At 41.7% G+C, this 19019-nt stretch overlaps 1 protein-coding gene and 1 pseudogene across 2 annotated transcripts; both read right to left on the bottom strand.

Moving 5' to 3' along the window:
• Window positions 1–4132: 4132 nt before the first annotated feature.
• Window positions 4133–10255, bottom strand: LOC115135147 (F-box only protein 28-like). Of its 2 annotated transcripts, none has more exons than XM_029669500.2 (5): window positions 10105–10255; window positions 8831–8940; window positions 7940–8078; window positions 7345–7540; window positions 4133–7180 (listed from the first exon to the last, which is right to left on the bottom strand). In XM_029669500.2, the coding sequence occupies exons 2-5, from the start codon at window positions 8926–8928 to the stop codon at window positions 6687–6689; spliced, it is 927 nt and encodes a 308-aa protein (XP_029525360.2). In that variant the 5' UTR covers window positions 8929–8940; window positions 10105–10255; the 3' UTR covers window positions 4133–6686. The 2 variants fall into 2 exon arrangements, with proteins under 2 accessions (XP_029525360.2, XP_029525358.2); XM_029669498.2 differs by lacking the exon at window positions 10105–10255 and adding an exon at window positions 9812–10026.
• A 732-nt stretch (window positions 10256–10987) lies between these two features.
• LOC115136343 (DNA-directed RNA polymerases I and III subunit RPAC1-like) lies at window positions 10988–18630 on the bottom strand (annotated as a pseudogene).
• Between the last annotated feature and the right edge of the window lie 389 nt (window positions 18631–19019).

Raw genomic sequence — 19019 nt, 5'->3', positions numbered from 1 at the left:
ATATTTTAATTGGGTGGACAACATGTCAGTTCATGCTGCTCTGATAGGTTGGAGGACGTCCTCCGGGTAGTCGTCATAATTACTGTGTAATTCTATGGAAGGGGGTGAGAACCATGAGCCTCCTAGGTTTTGTATTTAAGTCAGTGTACCCACAGGAGAATGGAACTAGCTGTCTTCTGGCTACACCATGGTGCTACCCCAGAGTGCTGTTTAGTCTACTGTAGACCTTTATTGCAAAACAATGTGTCCACTGTTCCCCGGAAGCCAAAGACAGGGATCCATGTTTCAATTGTCTCAAGGATTAAAACTCCCTTCTTTAACCTGTCTCCTCCCCTTCATCTAAACTGATTGAAGTGGATTTAACAAGTGACATCAGTAAGGGATCATAGCTTTCACCTGGATTCACCTGGTCAGTCTACGTCATGGAAAGAGCAGGTGTTCTGAAATGTCTTGTATACTCTGCGTATGTCATACAGTACATTTCCATAATTCTTCCTGCATACGGCTGTGTAAACTCAACTCAGTCTTCAAAGCAAGACAATACAAGACATGTCTACTTATTTGCTACATTGACAGACTAATCTACTATTTCATTGAAACATGTTTACTTGACAACAAATTAAAGTTAAAATGATACACCAACTGCCATATATTTTTTTTTTGCAGTAGTTACATCCAAAAACATTTTAAGAGTATCACAAACACTTTATTGATTTCTGATGCAGCTAGAATCATTTAGTCACTTGTCAATACACTTGTAAAAAATATTATATAAAACATCTAATGTGAAAGATATGTACAAGAGCAATATACACTACCGTTCAAAAGTTTGGGTCACTTACAGTTGAAGTCGGAAGTTTACATACACTTAGGTTGGAGTCATTAAAACTTGGTTTTCAACCACTCCACAAATTTCTTGTTAACAAACTATAGTTTTGGCAAGTCCGTTAGGACATCTACTTTGTGCATGACACAAGTAATTTTTCCAACAATTGTTTACAGACAGATTATTTCACTTATAATTAACTGTATCACAATTCCAGTGGGTCAGAAGTTTACATACACTAAGCTGACCGTGCCTTTAAACAGCTTGGGAAATTCCAAAAATTATGTAATGGCTTTAGAAGCTTCTGATAGGCTAATTGACATAATTTGAGTCAATTGGAGGTGTACCTGTGGATGTATTTCAAGGCCTACCTTCAAACTCAGTGCCTCTTTGCTTGACATCATGGGAAAATCAAAAGAAATCAGCCAAGACCTCAGAAAAAAATTGTAGACCACAAGTCTGGTTCATCCTTGGGAGCAATTTCCAAATGCCTGAAGGTACCACGTTCATCTATACAAACAATAGTGTATAAACTCCACAGGACCACGCAGCCGTTATACCGCTCAGGAAGGAGACGCGTTCTGTCTCCTAGAGATTAACGTACTTTGGTGCAAAAAGTGCAAATCAATCCCAGAACAACAGCAAAGGGCCTTGTGAAGATACTGGAGGAAACCGGTACAAAAGTATCTATATCCACAGTAAAACAAGTCCTATATCGACATAACCTGAAAGGCCACTCAGCAAGGAAGAAGCCACTGCTCAAAAACCACCATAAAAAAAATCCAGACAACGGTTTGCAACTGCACATGGGGACAAAGATCGTATTTTTTGGAGAAATGTCCTCTGGTCTGATGAAACAAAAATAAAACTGTTTGTCCATAATGACCATCGTTATGTTTGGAGGAAAAAGGGGGAGGCTTGCAAGCCGAAGAACACCATCTCAACCGTGAAGCATGGTGGTGGAAACATCATGTTGTGGGGATGCTTTGCTGAAGGAGGGACTGGTGCACTTCACAAAATAGATGGCATCATGAGCCAGGAAAATTATGTGGATATATTGAAGCAACATCTCAAGACATCAGTCAGGAAGTTAAAGCTTGGTCACAAATGGGTCTTCCAAATGGACAATGACCCCAAGCATACTTCCAAAGTTGTGGCAAAATGGGAGTGGCCATCACAAAACCTCAATCCCATAGAAAATTTGTGGGCAGAACTGAAAAAGCATGTGCGAGCAAGGAGGCCTACAAACCTGACTCAGTCACACCTGCTCTGCCAGGAGGAATGGGCCAAAATTCACCCAACTTATTGTGGGAAGCTTGTGTAAGTCTACCCGAAAGGTTTGACCCAAGTTAAACAATTTAAAGGCAATGCTACCAAATACTAATTGAGTGTATGTAATCTTCTGACCCACTGGGAATGTGATGAAAGAAATAAAAGCTGAAATAAATCATCATTCTCTACTATTATTCTGACATTTCACATTCTTAAAATAAAGTGGTGGTCCTAACTGACTTAAGACAGGGAATTTTTACTTGGATTAAATGTCAGAAATTGTGAAAAACTTGAGTTTAAATGTATTTGGCTAAAGTGTATGTAAACTTCCGACTTCAACTGTACATCTGCATCAGATAAAATGCCTGATACTAGTTCTCATACTACAGCTACCCTTTATGAAAATGTTATGGATATGAAGAACCATACCTGAGGAAAATGTCACATACAATACTAGTCAAAAGTTTTGACACACCCACTCATTCAAGGGTTTTTCTTTAATTGTACTATTTTCTACATTGGATAATAATAGTGAAGACATCAAAACTATGAAATAACACATATGGAATAATGTAGTAAGAAAAAAAGTGTTAAACAAATCAAAATATATGTTATATTTGAGATTCTTCAAAGTAGCCACCCTTTTCCTTGATGACAGCTTTGCACACTCTTGGCAGTCTCTCAACCAGCTTCATGCGTTAGTCACCTGGAATACATTTCAATTAACAGGTGTGCCTTGTCAAAAGTTAATGTGCATTTTAGCCAATTAGTTGTGTTGTGCTATGGTATACAGAATAGCCCTATTTGGTAAAATACCATATTATGGCAAGAACAGCTCAAATAAGCAAAGCGAAATGACAGTCCATCATTACTTTAAGACATGAAGGTCAGTCAATCTGGAAAATTTCAAGAACTTTGAAAGTTTCTTCAAGTGCAGTCGCAAAAACCATCAAGCTCTATGATGAAACTGGCTCTCATGGGGACCGCCACAGGAAAGGAAGACCCAGAGTTACCTCTGCTGCAGAGGATAAGTTCATTAGAGGTAACTGCACCTCAGATTGTGGCCCAAATAAATGCTTCACAGAGTTCAAGTAACAGAAACATCTCAACATTAACTGTTCAGAGAATGTGTGAATCAGGCCTGCATGGTTGAATTGCTGCAAAGTAACCACTACTAAAGGACTCCAATGAAAAGAGACTTGCTCGGGCCAAGAAACACGAGCAATGGACATTAGACCGGTAGAAATCTGTCCTTTGGTCTGATGAGTCCAAATTTGAGATTTTTGGTTCCAACTGCTGTGTCTTTGTGAGACGCAGAGTAGGTGAACGGATGATCTCATGTGTGGTTCCCATCGTAAAGCATGGAGGAGGAAGTGTGATGGTGCTTTGCTGGTGACACTGATTTATTTAGAATTCAAGGCACACTTAACCAGCATGGCTACCACAGTTTTCTGCAGTGACACACCATCCCATCTGGTTTGCGCTTAGTGGGACTATCATTTGTTTTTCAACAGGACAATGACCCAACACACCTTCAGGCTGTGTAAGGGCTATTTGACCAAGAAGTGATGGAGTGCTACATTAGATGACTTGGCCTCCACAAGCACCCGACCTCAACCCAATTGAGATGGTTTGGGATGAGTTGGACCACAGAGTGAACGAAAAGCAGCCAACAAGTGCTCAGCATGTGGGAACTCCTTCAAGACTGTGGTAAAAGCATTCCAGATTAAGCTGATTGAGAGAATGCCAAGAGTGTACAACGCTGTCATCAAGGTAAAGACTGGATACTTGAAGAATCAAAAATATATTTTGATTTGTGTAACAGTTTTTTGGTTACTACATGTGTTATGTCATAGTTGAGTTCTTCACTATTATTCTTCAATAAAAGAAAAGCCTTTGAATGAGTAATGTCCAAACTTCTGAATGGTACTATATGTTCCTCATTTGGATCGTGCTTTGTCACAATGCAGTCAGGAATTTGCACATTTTAATTACAGTAAATAAATAAGTTATACAAAACTAAACACAACGATATCTGGATATGTTAACTTCTTTTAATGCTTCATTTGTAACGGTAATGTGTGTAACAACCCATACAGTTAACCCCAAATAGGCCAATTTACAAGATTTGTCTTAATACATACAATAATGCAATCTACACTTTTGAAGTACATGAATTTTACAGTACACTCATTTCTAAACTGAGACGCAGTCTCAAATTAAGCCACTAGATAAGTGTTTCCTGCCCAGTGCATTTATAATACACACTTGAGTCCACTCAGTTGTGAACTGCATTACCCAGTATGCCTCAAAAGTTTCATGCCACAAGTAGTGGTCACTAACTAATTTCCAGCCGCAATATGGGCTCACAAGCTAGCCTCACAAAAAATGAACCTTTTCACTCCACTTCGATACAGCTACGACCAGAAGTTACTTTTTCGTAGCAGGTTAAGAGAACTTACACAGGTTAGGATAATTAAGGTAGCATGTTAGGACACGGAGGTTAAGGGTAGCAAAAATGTCCTAATCGGCTACGAAGAACAATACCGGTCGTAGCTGTATCAAAGTGGTATGAAAAGAATGTCCCCAAACCTCACGAGGCAAAAGAGAACCGTGAGTGCAAAAATATCTTAAAATGGGATGGGTGATGTTGTGCAAGAGAAATGTACTTTTTGTAGCAATTAAGGAGTAAACTAAGACTTAAAATCCGTGTCACTTTTAGTTGAACTCCTTTCACAATTTCTTTAGTAGGGCTTAAAACATCATTGGTAAACCTCAACTGTAGTTTTTTGGCAAATCTGAATGCTTCTTAAACAGATTAATCTTGGTGTTACATAGGACTCAAATTTTTTGGTGTACAAAGATAGCATAACAATAAGTTCAATATACAGACGCTGACCTAGATGACAACTGCAAATGACACACTGGAGTGGAGACATTTTGTGCCAAATTTACCTTTGACCACTAAGACAGAACCACCAGTCTGGTCAATTGATTCAGGTGGCAATTTCAACTCCTTACATAAAGCTTTGATTCATCTTCCCCAAAGAGAGCCGATACTTGACTGCATACAATTCCCCTTTTACACAGACTAGTATAAACATGGGGTTAGTATTTGAGCTAGCATAATTTCAGCCATTTGATCGATGAAAGTAATCTCAAAAACATGGTCAATGGTGGAGCAAAATTACTGTAGCACTGAAGGAAAAATGATCTCTGAAAAGTATAAGTCTTGTGGGCTCCTATAGCAGTCCTTCCATTGCCTAATGTAAAGAGTCCCTTTCCTCCATTTCCCAGGCACCATGGCCTTAGAGACGCTACCTCGGCTGCATGATCAATCTACACATTAGCCTGCCTGTCTTCAACTCAACAGGGCGTGCTAAAGACAGCATGTTCATGTGGAACACAGGAATGCATTTCAAATCAACGGCGTTTTCCTTTCACTAACTGAACACTTACAACAGGAACCCCTCAAAAAACCTCTCCATTGCATTATGTGAAATCTCACAAAACCAGACTAAAATAGACAATTTGCTCTGGGCAAGATGATATTTTTTTGGGGAGGGTTAACTTAAGTATTAAAAATAGAGAATAACTTCCTTAAAATTAAAAAAAAAAAAAAAAAAAACATTTTATTGCACCAAATGTTCGATGGGAAGGGCAAGTAAATGTAATATCCCCCCAAGGCAGGAATCAAATCCTTTTTAAAGGGATGGTTTAAGATTTGTCCCTGCGTGCAGTTTGAAGTTAAAGATAGTTTCTCGAGCCATTGCAAAGTAGCGTTAGCGTAATGACGAAGTCTAACAGAACAGCTAGCTTGTAAACTACCTTAAAACTGCACGCACACAAAATGGTAATTGCCAAAATCTCACACAATCTACTAATTTAGCCGGTCACAGAAAATAAAGAAATAAGATGGTATTCCTATCAGGGGACAGTAAAGGGTCAACATTGAGCAAGGATATTTTGAAGCAATCCAACCTGGCAAAGACAGAACAAAACATTTAGAATCTTAAACTAAAAAATGTTATTTGAGTCAACAAAATTGGTTCAGAGGCAGAACACCCCCACGAAGTGATCTCATCTAGACAATATTTTCAATGCATTTTTCCCACCCAAAGTCAACCTCTAGTGGTTATTCAATGCACATTAGAAAACTCATTACTTCATCTTCACAGCAAAGACTCTCTCCTGACTAGGAGCCAAAACCCTAATGTGGATTGACTTTTGTTGATGGACAAGCAAGAGTGAACACAAAGATTGAGTGTTTTAGACTTTAACCTAACCCTCACCCTTTAACTAATGTGCAAATTCTTAGTGGCTTTAGAGTCGGTGGTTAAACTGTGGAGACTACAAGCACTCTTGCCCAAATATGCTGGTCTAATCAGCATAAAACATGTCCATGGTGTAGTTTGTGTGAATTTGAGAGGGCAATGAAAAGGGGGATACAACACCAGGGACACAGTGACTCTAGACTTCTTTACCATGACCCCGCTTTCTTAAAGACATTCCAAACAATAAGAATTAAAATCATGTCACAGGACATGGGAGGTCCAATCAGACTGAACCCCAAATCACATTGAGCGTCCTATTTCTTGCTACGCAGACGTTTGGACTGACGCAGGAGGTCTGAGCTCTTCCTGGTGCGTTTCAGGGGCGGGCTGCCCTCCGTCTCCACCGCTGCGGCCATGGCATTGGCTGCCGTGGTGACAGCAGCAGAAGACGTGGCGACGGCAGCTGAGCCTGTTGAGGAAGAAGCCGAGGAGGTGGAGGCTATGGCTGGCCTGCCCCCTCCCCCCACCGTACTGTCCATCAGTTCCCTGAGCTTGTGCTCCAGCTCAGCCAGCCGGGCATTCTGCTCACCGATAACCTGAGTCTGCTCCAGCAGCTTCTGCTCCTGGTCCTGCAGCTGCTTCTGCTGCTCCAGCTGCTTGACGCGCACCTCTTGCATCTCCCGCCGCAGCGCACTCATGGACACCCCATTCACCTTCACCTGCTGTTGCACCTTGGTCATCTCAGAGCGTGACGGCGTGTTCTTGGCCAGCAGGGACATGGTGGTCAGGGAGGTAGAGGGGCCGGCCACTGAAGGTAGGCAGAGAGAACGATGATCTTAGGTACAATATTAAAATGGGTAGCCAAGCTAAACAATAAAGATATGAATAAAATTAACATGACTAAGTTACATGGGCGTCTGTACATTACAGGACCTTTATTGGCCATAAAGGGTCAGTGTAGTTGTCCATTACCTGGGGCAGATCCGATGAGGCGCCCTGACAGGTCGGCCCCAGGAAGCCTCTTCTTCAGGATGGGGACAATCTTTTCATCAAAGTACTCCATGGCCATGGAAGAGATGTCCCGCAGCTCCTGCAGCACCTCGTGAGCTCGCTGGGGAGCGCGTGTAGAGTTCACATAGCGCAGCACACGGTAGATCTCATCAATCACCTTAGGGAAAGACAGTCACATGCTGGGAACCTTATACAATTTATCCTAAGCCTCATTTGGCTTAGAATGTTAAGAATTTGTATGTTATGTTGTTGAGGCTAAGACTTTGCAAGTTTGAGGAAGTAGCTAGTATCATCATATTGGGATAGAACTGGTCTTCTACTTAAAATTGAGATTCTGCTTTCATCATTTACCCAGACCAGATTATTTCCCTAAACTATCGTCAATCTAAGAGCAGGAGTGCCATCTTGTGGCCAAATAGAGCTAAAGCTTGTTGACAATTTTTTTAAATTAAGTATACCACAAAAATACCTGAAATTAACATTTCCTTCTACTAGTTGGCATATATTGTGCCAGGTAGATAGTGACTGGTAGGTTACAGAGGATTTAACTAGGTACCTTGCCAGGGATGAAGCAGCAGAGATTTGAGTCCACATATTTCATGAAGGTCATGTTGAGTAGGGAGAGGCGCGTTTCTACAGCAGCCAGGATGTCAGCATGACGGGCCAGTGAGTGGTTCCTCCGCTCTGACTCCCGCCTGCCACAACACAAAACTCACTAAATATACACACGGGACCAGATAGAGACCTTCATGATCCAAGTAACCTTTATGAGTCAATGATCAGTTTCCAAAGATAATGAATGATTTGGAATAAAAGAACGAGGTGAAGCAATTCAACAAAAACATACAGTAAATGCGTTTTAGCTTCGAGGCATGAGGTAATCACTTCTGTAATACACTGGTGCCTCTGACAATGGGGTGAGTAGCACATTTAAATGGACCGTTTGTCCCCAGCACAAGGTGCACCTGTGTAATGATCATGCTGTTTAATCAGCTTCTTGATATGCAAGGTGGATGGATTATCTTGGCTAAGGAGAAATGCTTACTAACGTAATATAAACAAAGGTGTGCACAAAATTAAAGAGAAATAAGCTTTATCCAAATGGAACATTTCTGGGATTTTTTATATTTCTGCTCATGAATCACAGGACATGTTGAGTTTCTATTTTTGTTCAGTGTATTTATTATTTCATTATGCCAAAATAATCCACTTGTTACCAGGAGAGAAACACATGGGCCTGGCTTAAAGTTACAGATTTCACAAATGTGCTTTATACTAATCTGTGGTTCCTACAGAGGTCAAACCATTCAGCACTTCTGGTTTCATTGCCTCTACACAGTAGGCCCATTCAATGATTTGCTTCAGGACATAGGCCGAGCTATAAAAACCACCTGTATTTAAGTAGCATTCTATACAATTCCCTCCCTCCAATGGTGTTGATACTGACCTTGGCAGCTGGGCTTTGACCTGCCTCTGGCACAGGCTGTGGTAGCGCTCCACCTTGAGGAAGCCTTGGTTCAGCATGCGCTGACAGATCATGTCCATGCGCTTGCATACCTGGGAAAATAACAGGGGCGGGAAGGTATGTTTGAATTAGTGGCTATTGAGACTCGTCTTTTACAACACCTCCAACCTCTCCATGCCCTTGCATGACACTTACGGCCCGTGATGCTCAAACAAAGTGGCCAGATCAAAAGCATGGAACTTATAAATAGCCTACTCCTCCACACAGATATAGCTCCAACATCCAACGAGTTCTCTGGTTTCCCTGGAAAATGTACTATTTTGATATCACATTGAAATTCCTTGAAAGTGATATCAAAATGTTAAATTGGGCTCTTGTACCACTTTCTTTCAGATGCAAGTAAATGAAAGGAAATACTTGATTCACTCGGGATAGCAGAAATGCCAACTAACGTTACAGTTACTGTGGTCATACAGAATACACTTTTCCAAAATCTAAAAACATACTAGTGCTAGCTAGGTAACGTTAAAACATTTAGCAAGATAGAAAACAAATACCAATACAGTTCATTAGACAGACAATATTATACCCATGTTAATATACATTTGGCAAGTTTGCCACGAGTTCCATCCAGGAGACCCCTACTAGCGCGCTATAGCAACCTGAAATGGAACAGGTGTGTTGTTGACAAAGCTGGTGCAAATAAACTTAGCTTAGCACGTTCGGCACCATATTATTATTCAGAGTGGGGAAGATCATTTTGTTCAAACATATATGCAGTGAATCAATGCATTTTACGACTTAACTAGGGAAGGAACTTATTAGCTATCTAATAACCTCACTTGCTACTCACACTAGCTACATAACGATAGCCGACAACGTCTCTGACATAGCTAGCAACAACTAGATTAGCCAGACGCCGCATTGCCATTTGCTTCGTGGTTTGTTTTTGTTCCCTCTCACCAAGCGTATGAGGCTGATTTCGTCGTAAGACAGGAAATTGAAAACCATCTCAATCGCCACAATGGGAAGTCCTAATAGCGGGTTGTTCTGGTGTGGTTGATCCGGAGGTGGTGTAGACAATCTCGGTAACACCGAGTCGCAATCCAGGGCTTCAAAACCTCGCTCTACTCCTTCTACAACGGCAGCCATCTTAATTTGCTACGGATAGGGGAAATGACGTTTTATAGGGAACGTATAGGGAACGTTCTCTCTCTGAACTGTGCTCGAAGAAAGTCTTGCAATATTGTACACACCCATTTCAATTCACTTGAGCAAAGAAAGGAGCAGTCTATGTCGCTGCTGTCGTCCGTGCAAGGAGCTGTGTCCAGCGCTAGGCCTGGTTTCCCAAAGGCATGTTAAAGGCTAAATTCATCGTTACATCTCCGATCTTTATTAACGTTGCACTTGAAAAAGCTTGTAACAATGCAACGATGCACACCTGCAACAGCGTCGTTCGACGCTTTTTTGACCACTTAAATACACAGATTTCCACTAAACATGGAATCACGTGGTTTATCCCCCTCTCCGTGACCGCTAAATAACAAAGTTGAGTACAAAATAAAAAGTTGCCAACGTCTTTCAATTGATACAAACCAGCGACGTATAAAAAAAGCTTCAAATTAAAACCAAGATGACTGCATTAAAATACAAATACAGTAGGCTATATGCCTATTCAATCATATTGACATACATTTAATGTTGATATACGCTTCAAATGAAAACCGAGATGACTATTACAAGATAAATACTGTATAGGCCACATGTGCCTATATATTTGAAATATAGTGAAGAAAAATGCATGTGATTTCAATAGTAGTATTTAGCTATGTGTGCGCGCAGAGTAATTTGCCTCAATGTATTTCATGTGCGCGCAATGTGCCAAATCTTTAGTGCTTTATTATAGGGTACGCATTAGAATAAGCCGCCTCAATATTTGTGACAGGGAGAACGCTGATCTGAAAGCAGTGCATAATTTATTTCGATCAATAACGACGCACTTAGCGAAGTTCTTGGGAAACGCATGTTGCATCGCTATCGGGAAACTGGGCCCAATGCATACCCTATCTTGTTTCAAGACACCTTCAAACAATGTACACACTGGAATAGGACTGATGGAAATACAGACTTTGCAATATCTAGAGTAAAATGTAATATGCTTTACTTCTGTCGCACAAGTCTATACAGTACACAAAACATAACTGTACTTCGCTGTGTACTATATGCTTAAGAGTTACCACCCTCTTCATTCAGTAAATACTAAAAACAAATTCTCTTCTAATGGTTTTACCTAAAAGGATGGAATTCAGGCACAACTCTACAAATGGGCTAATGACATGAACCATAAGGATTTGCAAGTGACATAAATATTATTTAGCATACAAAATATAGTACATAAGTGGCACAACCCTTATTGGGGATGACAAACCATCTCATGCTGGGTACATATTTTGACAAAGGTATTCAAACTCAAGTTAATCTAGGATGGTAATAAAAAACAAAGCATCCTCAGCATTTCTACAGGGTGCTTTTATTCCAACTGGTATTGTCCAAAGCAGGGATGGGCAACTTCAGACCTCGAGGGCAGAGTGGTGTCCCACTTTTCTCCCCTATCCCTTGCAAACACAGCTGATTAAACTAATTGCATTCTGAACTGAAGATCATTAGTTTATTGGAGACGGGCGTTAGATGGGAGAACAAAGTATGACACCAATCAGGCCTCAAGGACTGGAGTTGCCCATTCCTGGTCCAAAGCATGTTGCACACAGATTCAACACATATGTTTCACCCCTGTAGTGGGTATTTACATGTGGTCCAACTTAGTTGCTCTTATTCCATCTCCTTGGAGTCGAGCTCACGGAGGAATCTTTGACACTTGGTCATGAGAACTTTGATGGCCTTGGACCAAAACATCAGGTGCCAGGATGCCAGTGGATTCTACAGAAACTTTCTGGGAAAGAGGAAACACGGGATTGATGAGTGCTCATGCGCAGAATGCGAAACTATACTACTACAAAATATACTACTATAAACAAAGTAAAATAATCAGAGGAAAAAACAAACAAGTCGGTTCGACAGTGCAACATAATAGTTATGGGCTATGTACTGTACCACCAGACATTATTACTGTACATTTCACAAATTAAACAAGCAGGAAACAGTGATTTCTAAATTCACTGGGTACATAGATGAAATGGTCCCGCACTCTTGCAATCTTTACAGCGTTTGAGGTCGTCATGTCAGAGAACCTCCCTACAGCAGGTATCTAAGCGACTGTTCACCACCTTGGCAACAACCTTTCCTTGGACAGAAGATTAAAAACACTTTTTTAAAATTATAAATGTAACATTTATTTAACTAGGCAAGTCAGTTCAGAACAAATTCTTATTTACAGTGACAACCTACCAGGGAACAGTGGGTTAACTGCCTTGTTCAGGGGCAGAACGACAGATTTTTACCTGGTCAGCTCAGGGATTCGATTCAGCAAACTTTCGGTTACTGACCCAACACTAACCATTAGGCTACCTACCCCCCGTAAAGGTTGTGGGATTATAAGCTACATGGATCATAAATAGTTACAGTGTAAGTACACTTTAATCATTTGGTGGGTGCTTATATTTGTCCTGTTTTACACATGTACAAGTGCTTATTATACTTGTGTTAAATAAAGCATTTTTTGTTGTTGCATATCCCAACTCCCCCTGAGACACCCTAAGAGAGTGAGGTCATGGCGACTCTGGAGCAATTAGGGTTAAGTGCCTTGCTCAAGGGCATATCCATTTTTTTCACCTTGTCGGATCTGGGATTTGAACTAGCGACTTTTCAGTTCCTGGCCCAATGCTGTAACCCCTTGGTTACCTGCTGCCGGTAAAGGTTGTTTTCAGAAGTGGGATTCAAACCCACGCCTCCAGGGGAGACTGCGACCTGAACTCAGTGCACTAAACCCCCTCAGTCATCCTGACATAATGCTTCAAAATGTTATAGCTACTGTTGTACCCCCATGGTTCTCCACCTCAATGACTCCAGGGGAGAAGCAGCATTTTAGTCGCTCTACTTTCTCCCCCTCCACTGTTCCCATTAGTGTGATTTCAGGAAGGAGTCTAACTGACTGTAGCCACAGGTGAAAACTTGGCGTGGTCTTGACCTGGAAAGATACATAGGATTGAGCCATCAGAACAGGAAAGAAAGCGATTACTCATGTCAACATCATATGACGGAGAGCAGTAGTTGCAGGAAATGGTGTAGTGAGGGTATATTAATGTAAACACTTATTTTGCACAAGCGTTAACCCATCTCACAAAGAAATGCATTGAAACTATAGGAAGCATAACTTAATTCACACCAGATAGCAAACACCCACCTGTTATAAATATTTTACCACTACTTCATTGGTTACAGGGATTGAGAAAGCTTTAGGTTAACTGTAGTCGGAGATTGAAAAATGTGATAATGTCTGCACGGCAGAGAAAGTCCTCACCAATGCCCTTCACGCAGTGCATGACTATATCCAGCTCCTGTCCAGGCCGGAGCTGTGCCAGAAGGATGTCCCCATGTATTGGATCAATGTCGATATCTGCAAACACATCAGCTTGGTTCCCAATAAGGACCCACTTCATGTCCTTGGAGTACACTGAGTGCAACAGTCTTCTTCCTCCTCCTCTGATGTCACGGCAGATTTCCTCCTCTTCCGCTGAAGAGGTGAAATAAGGATCGGACCAATACGCGTGTGGTAGGTGTCCATGGTTTTTAATACGAAAAACTCAACAACAATAACCGTGCCCTAATCGAAACAGTCCCGTGTGGCACAAACTCTGACACAGGAAACAATCACCCACAAAATACACAAAGAATATGGCTACCTAAATATGGTTCCCAATCAGAGACAACGATAGACAGCTGCCTCTAATTGAGAACCAATCTAGGCAACCATAGGCATACAATTTACCTAGACAGGTTCAGCCCCATAAAGATACAAACCCCTAGACAAGACAAAACACATAAAACCCCCATGTCACACCCTGACCTAACCAAAATAATAAAGAAAACAAAGATAACTAAGGCCAGGGAGTGACAGACGAGGAGTAGTAGGAAGGATCGGAGGACCAATGTGCAGCATGTGTTTATGATTATTTTAATAGAACACTGAAAAATACAAAATAACACTGTATAATAACAAAAACCAAAACAATTCCGTGTGGAAGACACAGAAAATAATCACCCAGACAGGGAAAAGGCTACCTAAGTATGATTCTCAATCAGAGACAACTAACAACACCTGCCTCTGATTGAGAACCATACCAGGCCAAACACAAAAACACCACATAGAAAAAGGAACATAGACAACCCAACCAACTCACTTCCTGACCGTACTAAAACAAAGACATAACAAAAGAACTAAGGTCAGAACGTGACACTGAAGAAAAATCAAATACATTACAGGTTAAATGGGCACCTCTGCACAGACTAGAAAAGCTTTAATTATTCACTTTAATGAGAATATGTATAAAATGGCGGATTTATTGTGATATTTTCAGGCAAAAATGCTTGATTTTGCTGAGGCAATTCTTACATTTTGCATGGCTATATGCAATATTTTTCCCAATTTGTGGTGTAAATGCAGTCACGAGGGAAAAAGTTGGTTGACGTTTGGCTTGATTGAACATATTACACAGTAAATGTGTGGTGATTGTTTGAAATTGCTCTCTTTTTGTTCTGCGGTGAGGGGTCCGTTTTATGCAAAAATATTGCATTGATTTGACTGTTTTATTTGTAAATAGTGTGGTGATTGGTCTAGCCCTCTCATAATATGCAGGGAATTATTGATGTAGCAAAAAAATGTGGTTGCAGATTTGCGGAATCCTGGATGGACTGTTTAATGTCAAATCAAATAAAAGTTTATTTGTGACATGCTCTGTTTGAGTCGTGCCTAACCATGCAGTCGTGGGTGAACAGGGAGTACAGGAGGGGACTGAGCACGCACCACTGAGGGGCTCCAGTGTTGAGGATCAGCGTGGCAGATGTGGTTGCCTACCCTTACTACCTGGTGGCGGCCTATCAAGAAGCCCAGGATCCAGTTGTAGTGTTTAGTCCCAGGATCCTTAGCTTAGTGATGAGCTTTGAGGGCACTATGGTGTTGAACGCTGAGCTGTAGTCAATAAATGGCATTCTCACGTAGGTGTTCCTTTTGTCCAGGTGGGAAAGGGCAGTGTGGAGTGCAATATAGATCTGTTCGAGCGGTATGTGAATTGGAGTGATCTAGGGTTTCTGGGATAATGGTGTTAATGTGAACCATGACCAGCCTTTCAAAGCCTTTCATGGCTACGGACGTGAGTGCTACGGGTCTGTAATCATTTAGGCAGGTTACCTTAGTGTTCTTGGCCACAGGGTGGTCTGCTTGAAACATGTTGGTATTACAGACTCAAATCAGGGACATGTTGAAAATGTCAGTGAAGACACCTGCCAGTTGGTTAGCACATGCCCAGAGCACCCGGCCTGGTAATCCGTCTGGCCCAGCGGCCTTGTGAATGTTGACCTGTTTAAAGGTCTTCCGCACGTTGGCTACAGAGAACGTGATCACACTGTTGTCCAGAACAGCTGATGCGCTCATGCATGCCTCAGTGTTGCTTGCCTCGAAGCGTGCAAAGAAGTGATTTAGCTCATCTGATAGGCTCGCATCACTGGGCAGTTTGCGGCTGTGCTTCCCTTTGTAGTCTGCTAGTATAATAGTTTGCAGGCCCTGCCACATAAGACGAGCATCGGAGCCGGCGGTGTAGTACGATTCAATCTTAGTCCTGTATTGGCACTTTGCCTGTTTGATGGTCCATCTGAGGGTGTAGCAAGATTTGTTATAAGTGTCAGGGTTAGAGTCCCGCTTCTTGAAGGCGGCAGCTCTACCCTTTAGCTCAGTGGGGATGTTGCCTGTAATCCATGGTTTCTGGTTGTGGTATGTACGTACAGTCACTGTGGGGACTGCTAGTCATCGATGCACTTATTGATGAAGCCAGTGACTGATGTGGAGTACTCCTCAATGCCATCTGAGGAATCCCGGAACATATTCCAGTCTGTGCTAGCAAAACAGTCCTGTAGCTAGGCATCCGCATCATCTGACCACTTTTTTATTTACAGAGTCACTGGTGCTTCCTGCTTTAGCTTTTTTTTCTAAGTAGGAATCAGGAGGATGGAATTATGGTCAGATTTGCCAAATGGAGGCCGTGGGAGAGCTTTGTATACGTCTCTGTGTGTGGTGTAAAGGTGGTCTAGTTTTTTTTTCTCTGGTTGCACATTTAACATGCTGATCGAAATTAGGTAAGACTGATTTCCGTTTTCCTGCATTAAAGTCCCCGGCCACTAGGAGTGCCGCCTCTGGGTGGGCGTTTTCCTGTTTGCTTATTTCCTTATACAGCTGACTGAGTGCGGTCTTTGTGCCAGCATCTGTCTGTGGTGGTAAATAAACAGCCACGTAAAATACAGATGAAAACTCTTTGCAAATAGTGTGGTATACAGCTTATCATGAGATACTCTACTTCAGGAGAGTATAGACTTCCTTAGATTTCGTGCACCAGCTGTTGTTTACAAATATACACAGACCGCTCCCTCGTCTTACCGGAGTGTGCTGTTCTATCTAGCCGGTGCAGCGTATATCTTGCCAGCTGAATGTCGTAATTTTCTATTTTACCTCTATTGAACTTGGCAAGTCAGTTAAGAAAAAAATCTTATCTTCAATGATGGCCTAGGAACAGTGGGTTAACTGCCTTGTTCAGGGGCAGAAGGACAGATTTATACCTTGTCAGCTCGGGGATTCGATCTTGCAACCTTTCGGTTACTAGTCCAACACTCTAACGACTAGGCTACCCTGCCGTCATTCTGTGACGATTCAGTGAAACATAAGATATTCTTTTTTTTCTGTCCCATTGGTAGGGTATTCGTGATCGTACCTCGTCTAATTTATTGTCCAATGATTGTAAGTTGGCAAGTAATATTGATGGTAAAGGCAGATTTCCCACTCGCCGTTGGCAGATCCTTACAAGGCACCCCGCCCTGTGTCCTCTATACCAGTGTCTCTTTCTCCTGCCAATGACGGGGATATCGGCCTTGTCGGGTGTCTGAAGTACATCCTGTGCGTGAAATCTTTGTCTAATCCGAGGTGAGTGATCACAGTCTTGATATCCAGAAGCTCTTTTTTTGCAGTAAGATACGGTGGCAGAAACATTATGTACAAAACAAGTTACAAATAACATGAAAGAAAAACACATAATAGCACAATTGGCTACGCGCCCGTAAAACGGCTGCCATTTCTTCCGGCTCCAGTTCATGTAATGTTTATTACCATTTTCATTATTTTAGTTCACTTAGTCCTGCATGTTGGGGCTCGGAGCCTATGATTTGCACTTTACTCTGCAATCCCACCTGCAACCCTGAACATGTGACTTGTAAACACTGAATCTGAAGTCATGAGAAAATTATGTTCAGCTTCTCATAAGACTGTGGCCACTCTTAGACACATGAACACGGATAAAATATTATATGAAGTACATGATTGACAATTTTTTCCCCAGCCAAAAGTACAACTCACCTCTACCATACTTTTCCATAAGAGTTGTATATGTAAAAAGACATACCATTTGTGTTTGTTTGTTGTACATCTCCATTGTCATTAATCCAGCAATGGATGACTCCCACTCCCATTCTTGGACACAAACTCCCAGTGTGTCCATAGCCTTACCTACCCATGTGGTTCAGGTAAAGTTCCCGGGGGTCAGCAGAGTCTTTGGTGGCTCTGAGGTTCCTGGTGCATTTGATCTTCAGTTGAAGTTGAATTGTGTCTATTTCTGTGCCTTCCTCATCCCCTGAGAAAAGAACAAATTACTTAAACTTGTACAAACAAAACTGGTGTAGCTGGTGGTGGCCCTCTACATGACACTTTGTTTGGCCATCGTCAGTGGGGACAAGCAAGGTAAGCAGTATAAACGTACCCGCTTTTCTGTACTCAAACAATCGTGGGTCAGCCTTGATTGGGATCAAGCCCAGCCTGTGGGCAAGGATCTCATCCTGCATTATGGATGTGTTGTTGTAAATGAACACCTTCTCGACAGCCATAGTAGGGACCTAGGAGAGGGCGGATTAATACATGTTATTTTGTTCTGTGCCATCAAACACGGAGACCACCTCGTATGCTGCTTTCATTGGCAGGATGCTATCTACATAGAAGCTACCTCTGCGAGTAATATCCGTCTAAAGGCATTGGCGATAGCTGCATCTTTGCCCACCGTGTCGAACTCCAGAGAAGTCTCATCCATTTGCACCACGTCGATTCTGAAATTCTGCAATATATATATTATAGTGTACTGTGCATATATGGGCATGACACGCAACAGATCTGAATGTAAAATCTGGACAGCATAATAGTTTGTTGTGTTAGCTAGCTAACGTTACCTTTTGGAATTTCTGCAAGCTCCATGTGTCATCGTAGCCTGGATAATTGCCAGGGTAAGCGGTTGTATGAACCTATCAAATACAGGAAATATTTTTTATGACAAAACTGCATGAGAACGGTGTTGTATTTTCTACTGTACTAGCTAACTTGTTAGCTGCACATTATGATGTTAGCTGACATGCCCACCAGTTTATTCCAAGAATACCTGCCCACATATTCTGGTCATAGACAGCATCTCAAATTATTTGTTTTTAATGGATAATCTTACACCACTTACACTTTTTACATCAAATTCAGCTAATATTACTCTATCCCGAATTTCATCCACGTTTCTCATGGTCACTGCCATTTTACCAATGTTTTCATAGACGCCACAAGCTTCGGGTTTATTCTCCTTAGTTGGGGTTTTACAACAGACTACATCCAAAAGTTTTATTGCCGCCATCTACTGTGCTGGATGAAAATAAAAGATCCCCAAAATTATGTGGATAAAAATACTGACTACCAGAAAGTCACTCAACATGCTCCTTGCCTCTACTGTTAACATAAATAATACGTGTTAGATCCCTACACAGACTCAGGTGCCTGTTCCAGCCATTACAATGAGCCCCTCCTCCTATAGCTCCTCTGACCAGCCTCCTCCGCTCCACAAACTCTGAGTCATGATCCCCGCCACAATTGCAACATGGCAAAGAATTTTTCTTTAATGAGTCCGACGCGAAGGATATACTGCTTTGT

Source organism: Oncorhynchus nerka, linkage group LG10 (genome assembly GCF_034236695.1).
Source record: "Oncorhynchus nerka isolate Pitt River linkage group LG10, Oner_Uvic_2.0, whole genome shotgun sequence".
Lineage (NCBI taxonomy): Eukaryota > Metazoa > Chordata > Actinopteri > Salmoniformes > Salmonidae > Oncorhynchus > Oncorhynchus nerka.
The sequence above is the reverse complement of the archived record's forward strand: the minus strand, read 5'-3'. Positions and strand labels throughout refer to the sequence as shown.

Bases quoted from the DNA above. Each gene is read 5' to 3' on its own strand.
- LOC115135147 (XM_029669498.2), bottom strand. From the start codon at position 10,000: ATGGCTGCCGTTGTAGAAGGAGTAGAGCGAGGTTTTGAAGCCCTGGAT. The intron at 8,941-9,811 runs GTGAGAGGGAAC...TTATTTTCCCAG, and splicing joins AAATCAGCCTCATACGCTTG to GTATGCAAGCGCATGGACAT. The intron at 7,541-7,939 runs GTACCTAGTTAA...TCTTTCCCTAAG, and splicing joins GCTGCTTCATCCCTGGCAAG to GTGATTGATGAGATCTACCG.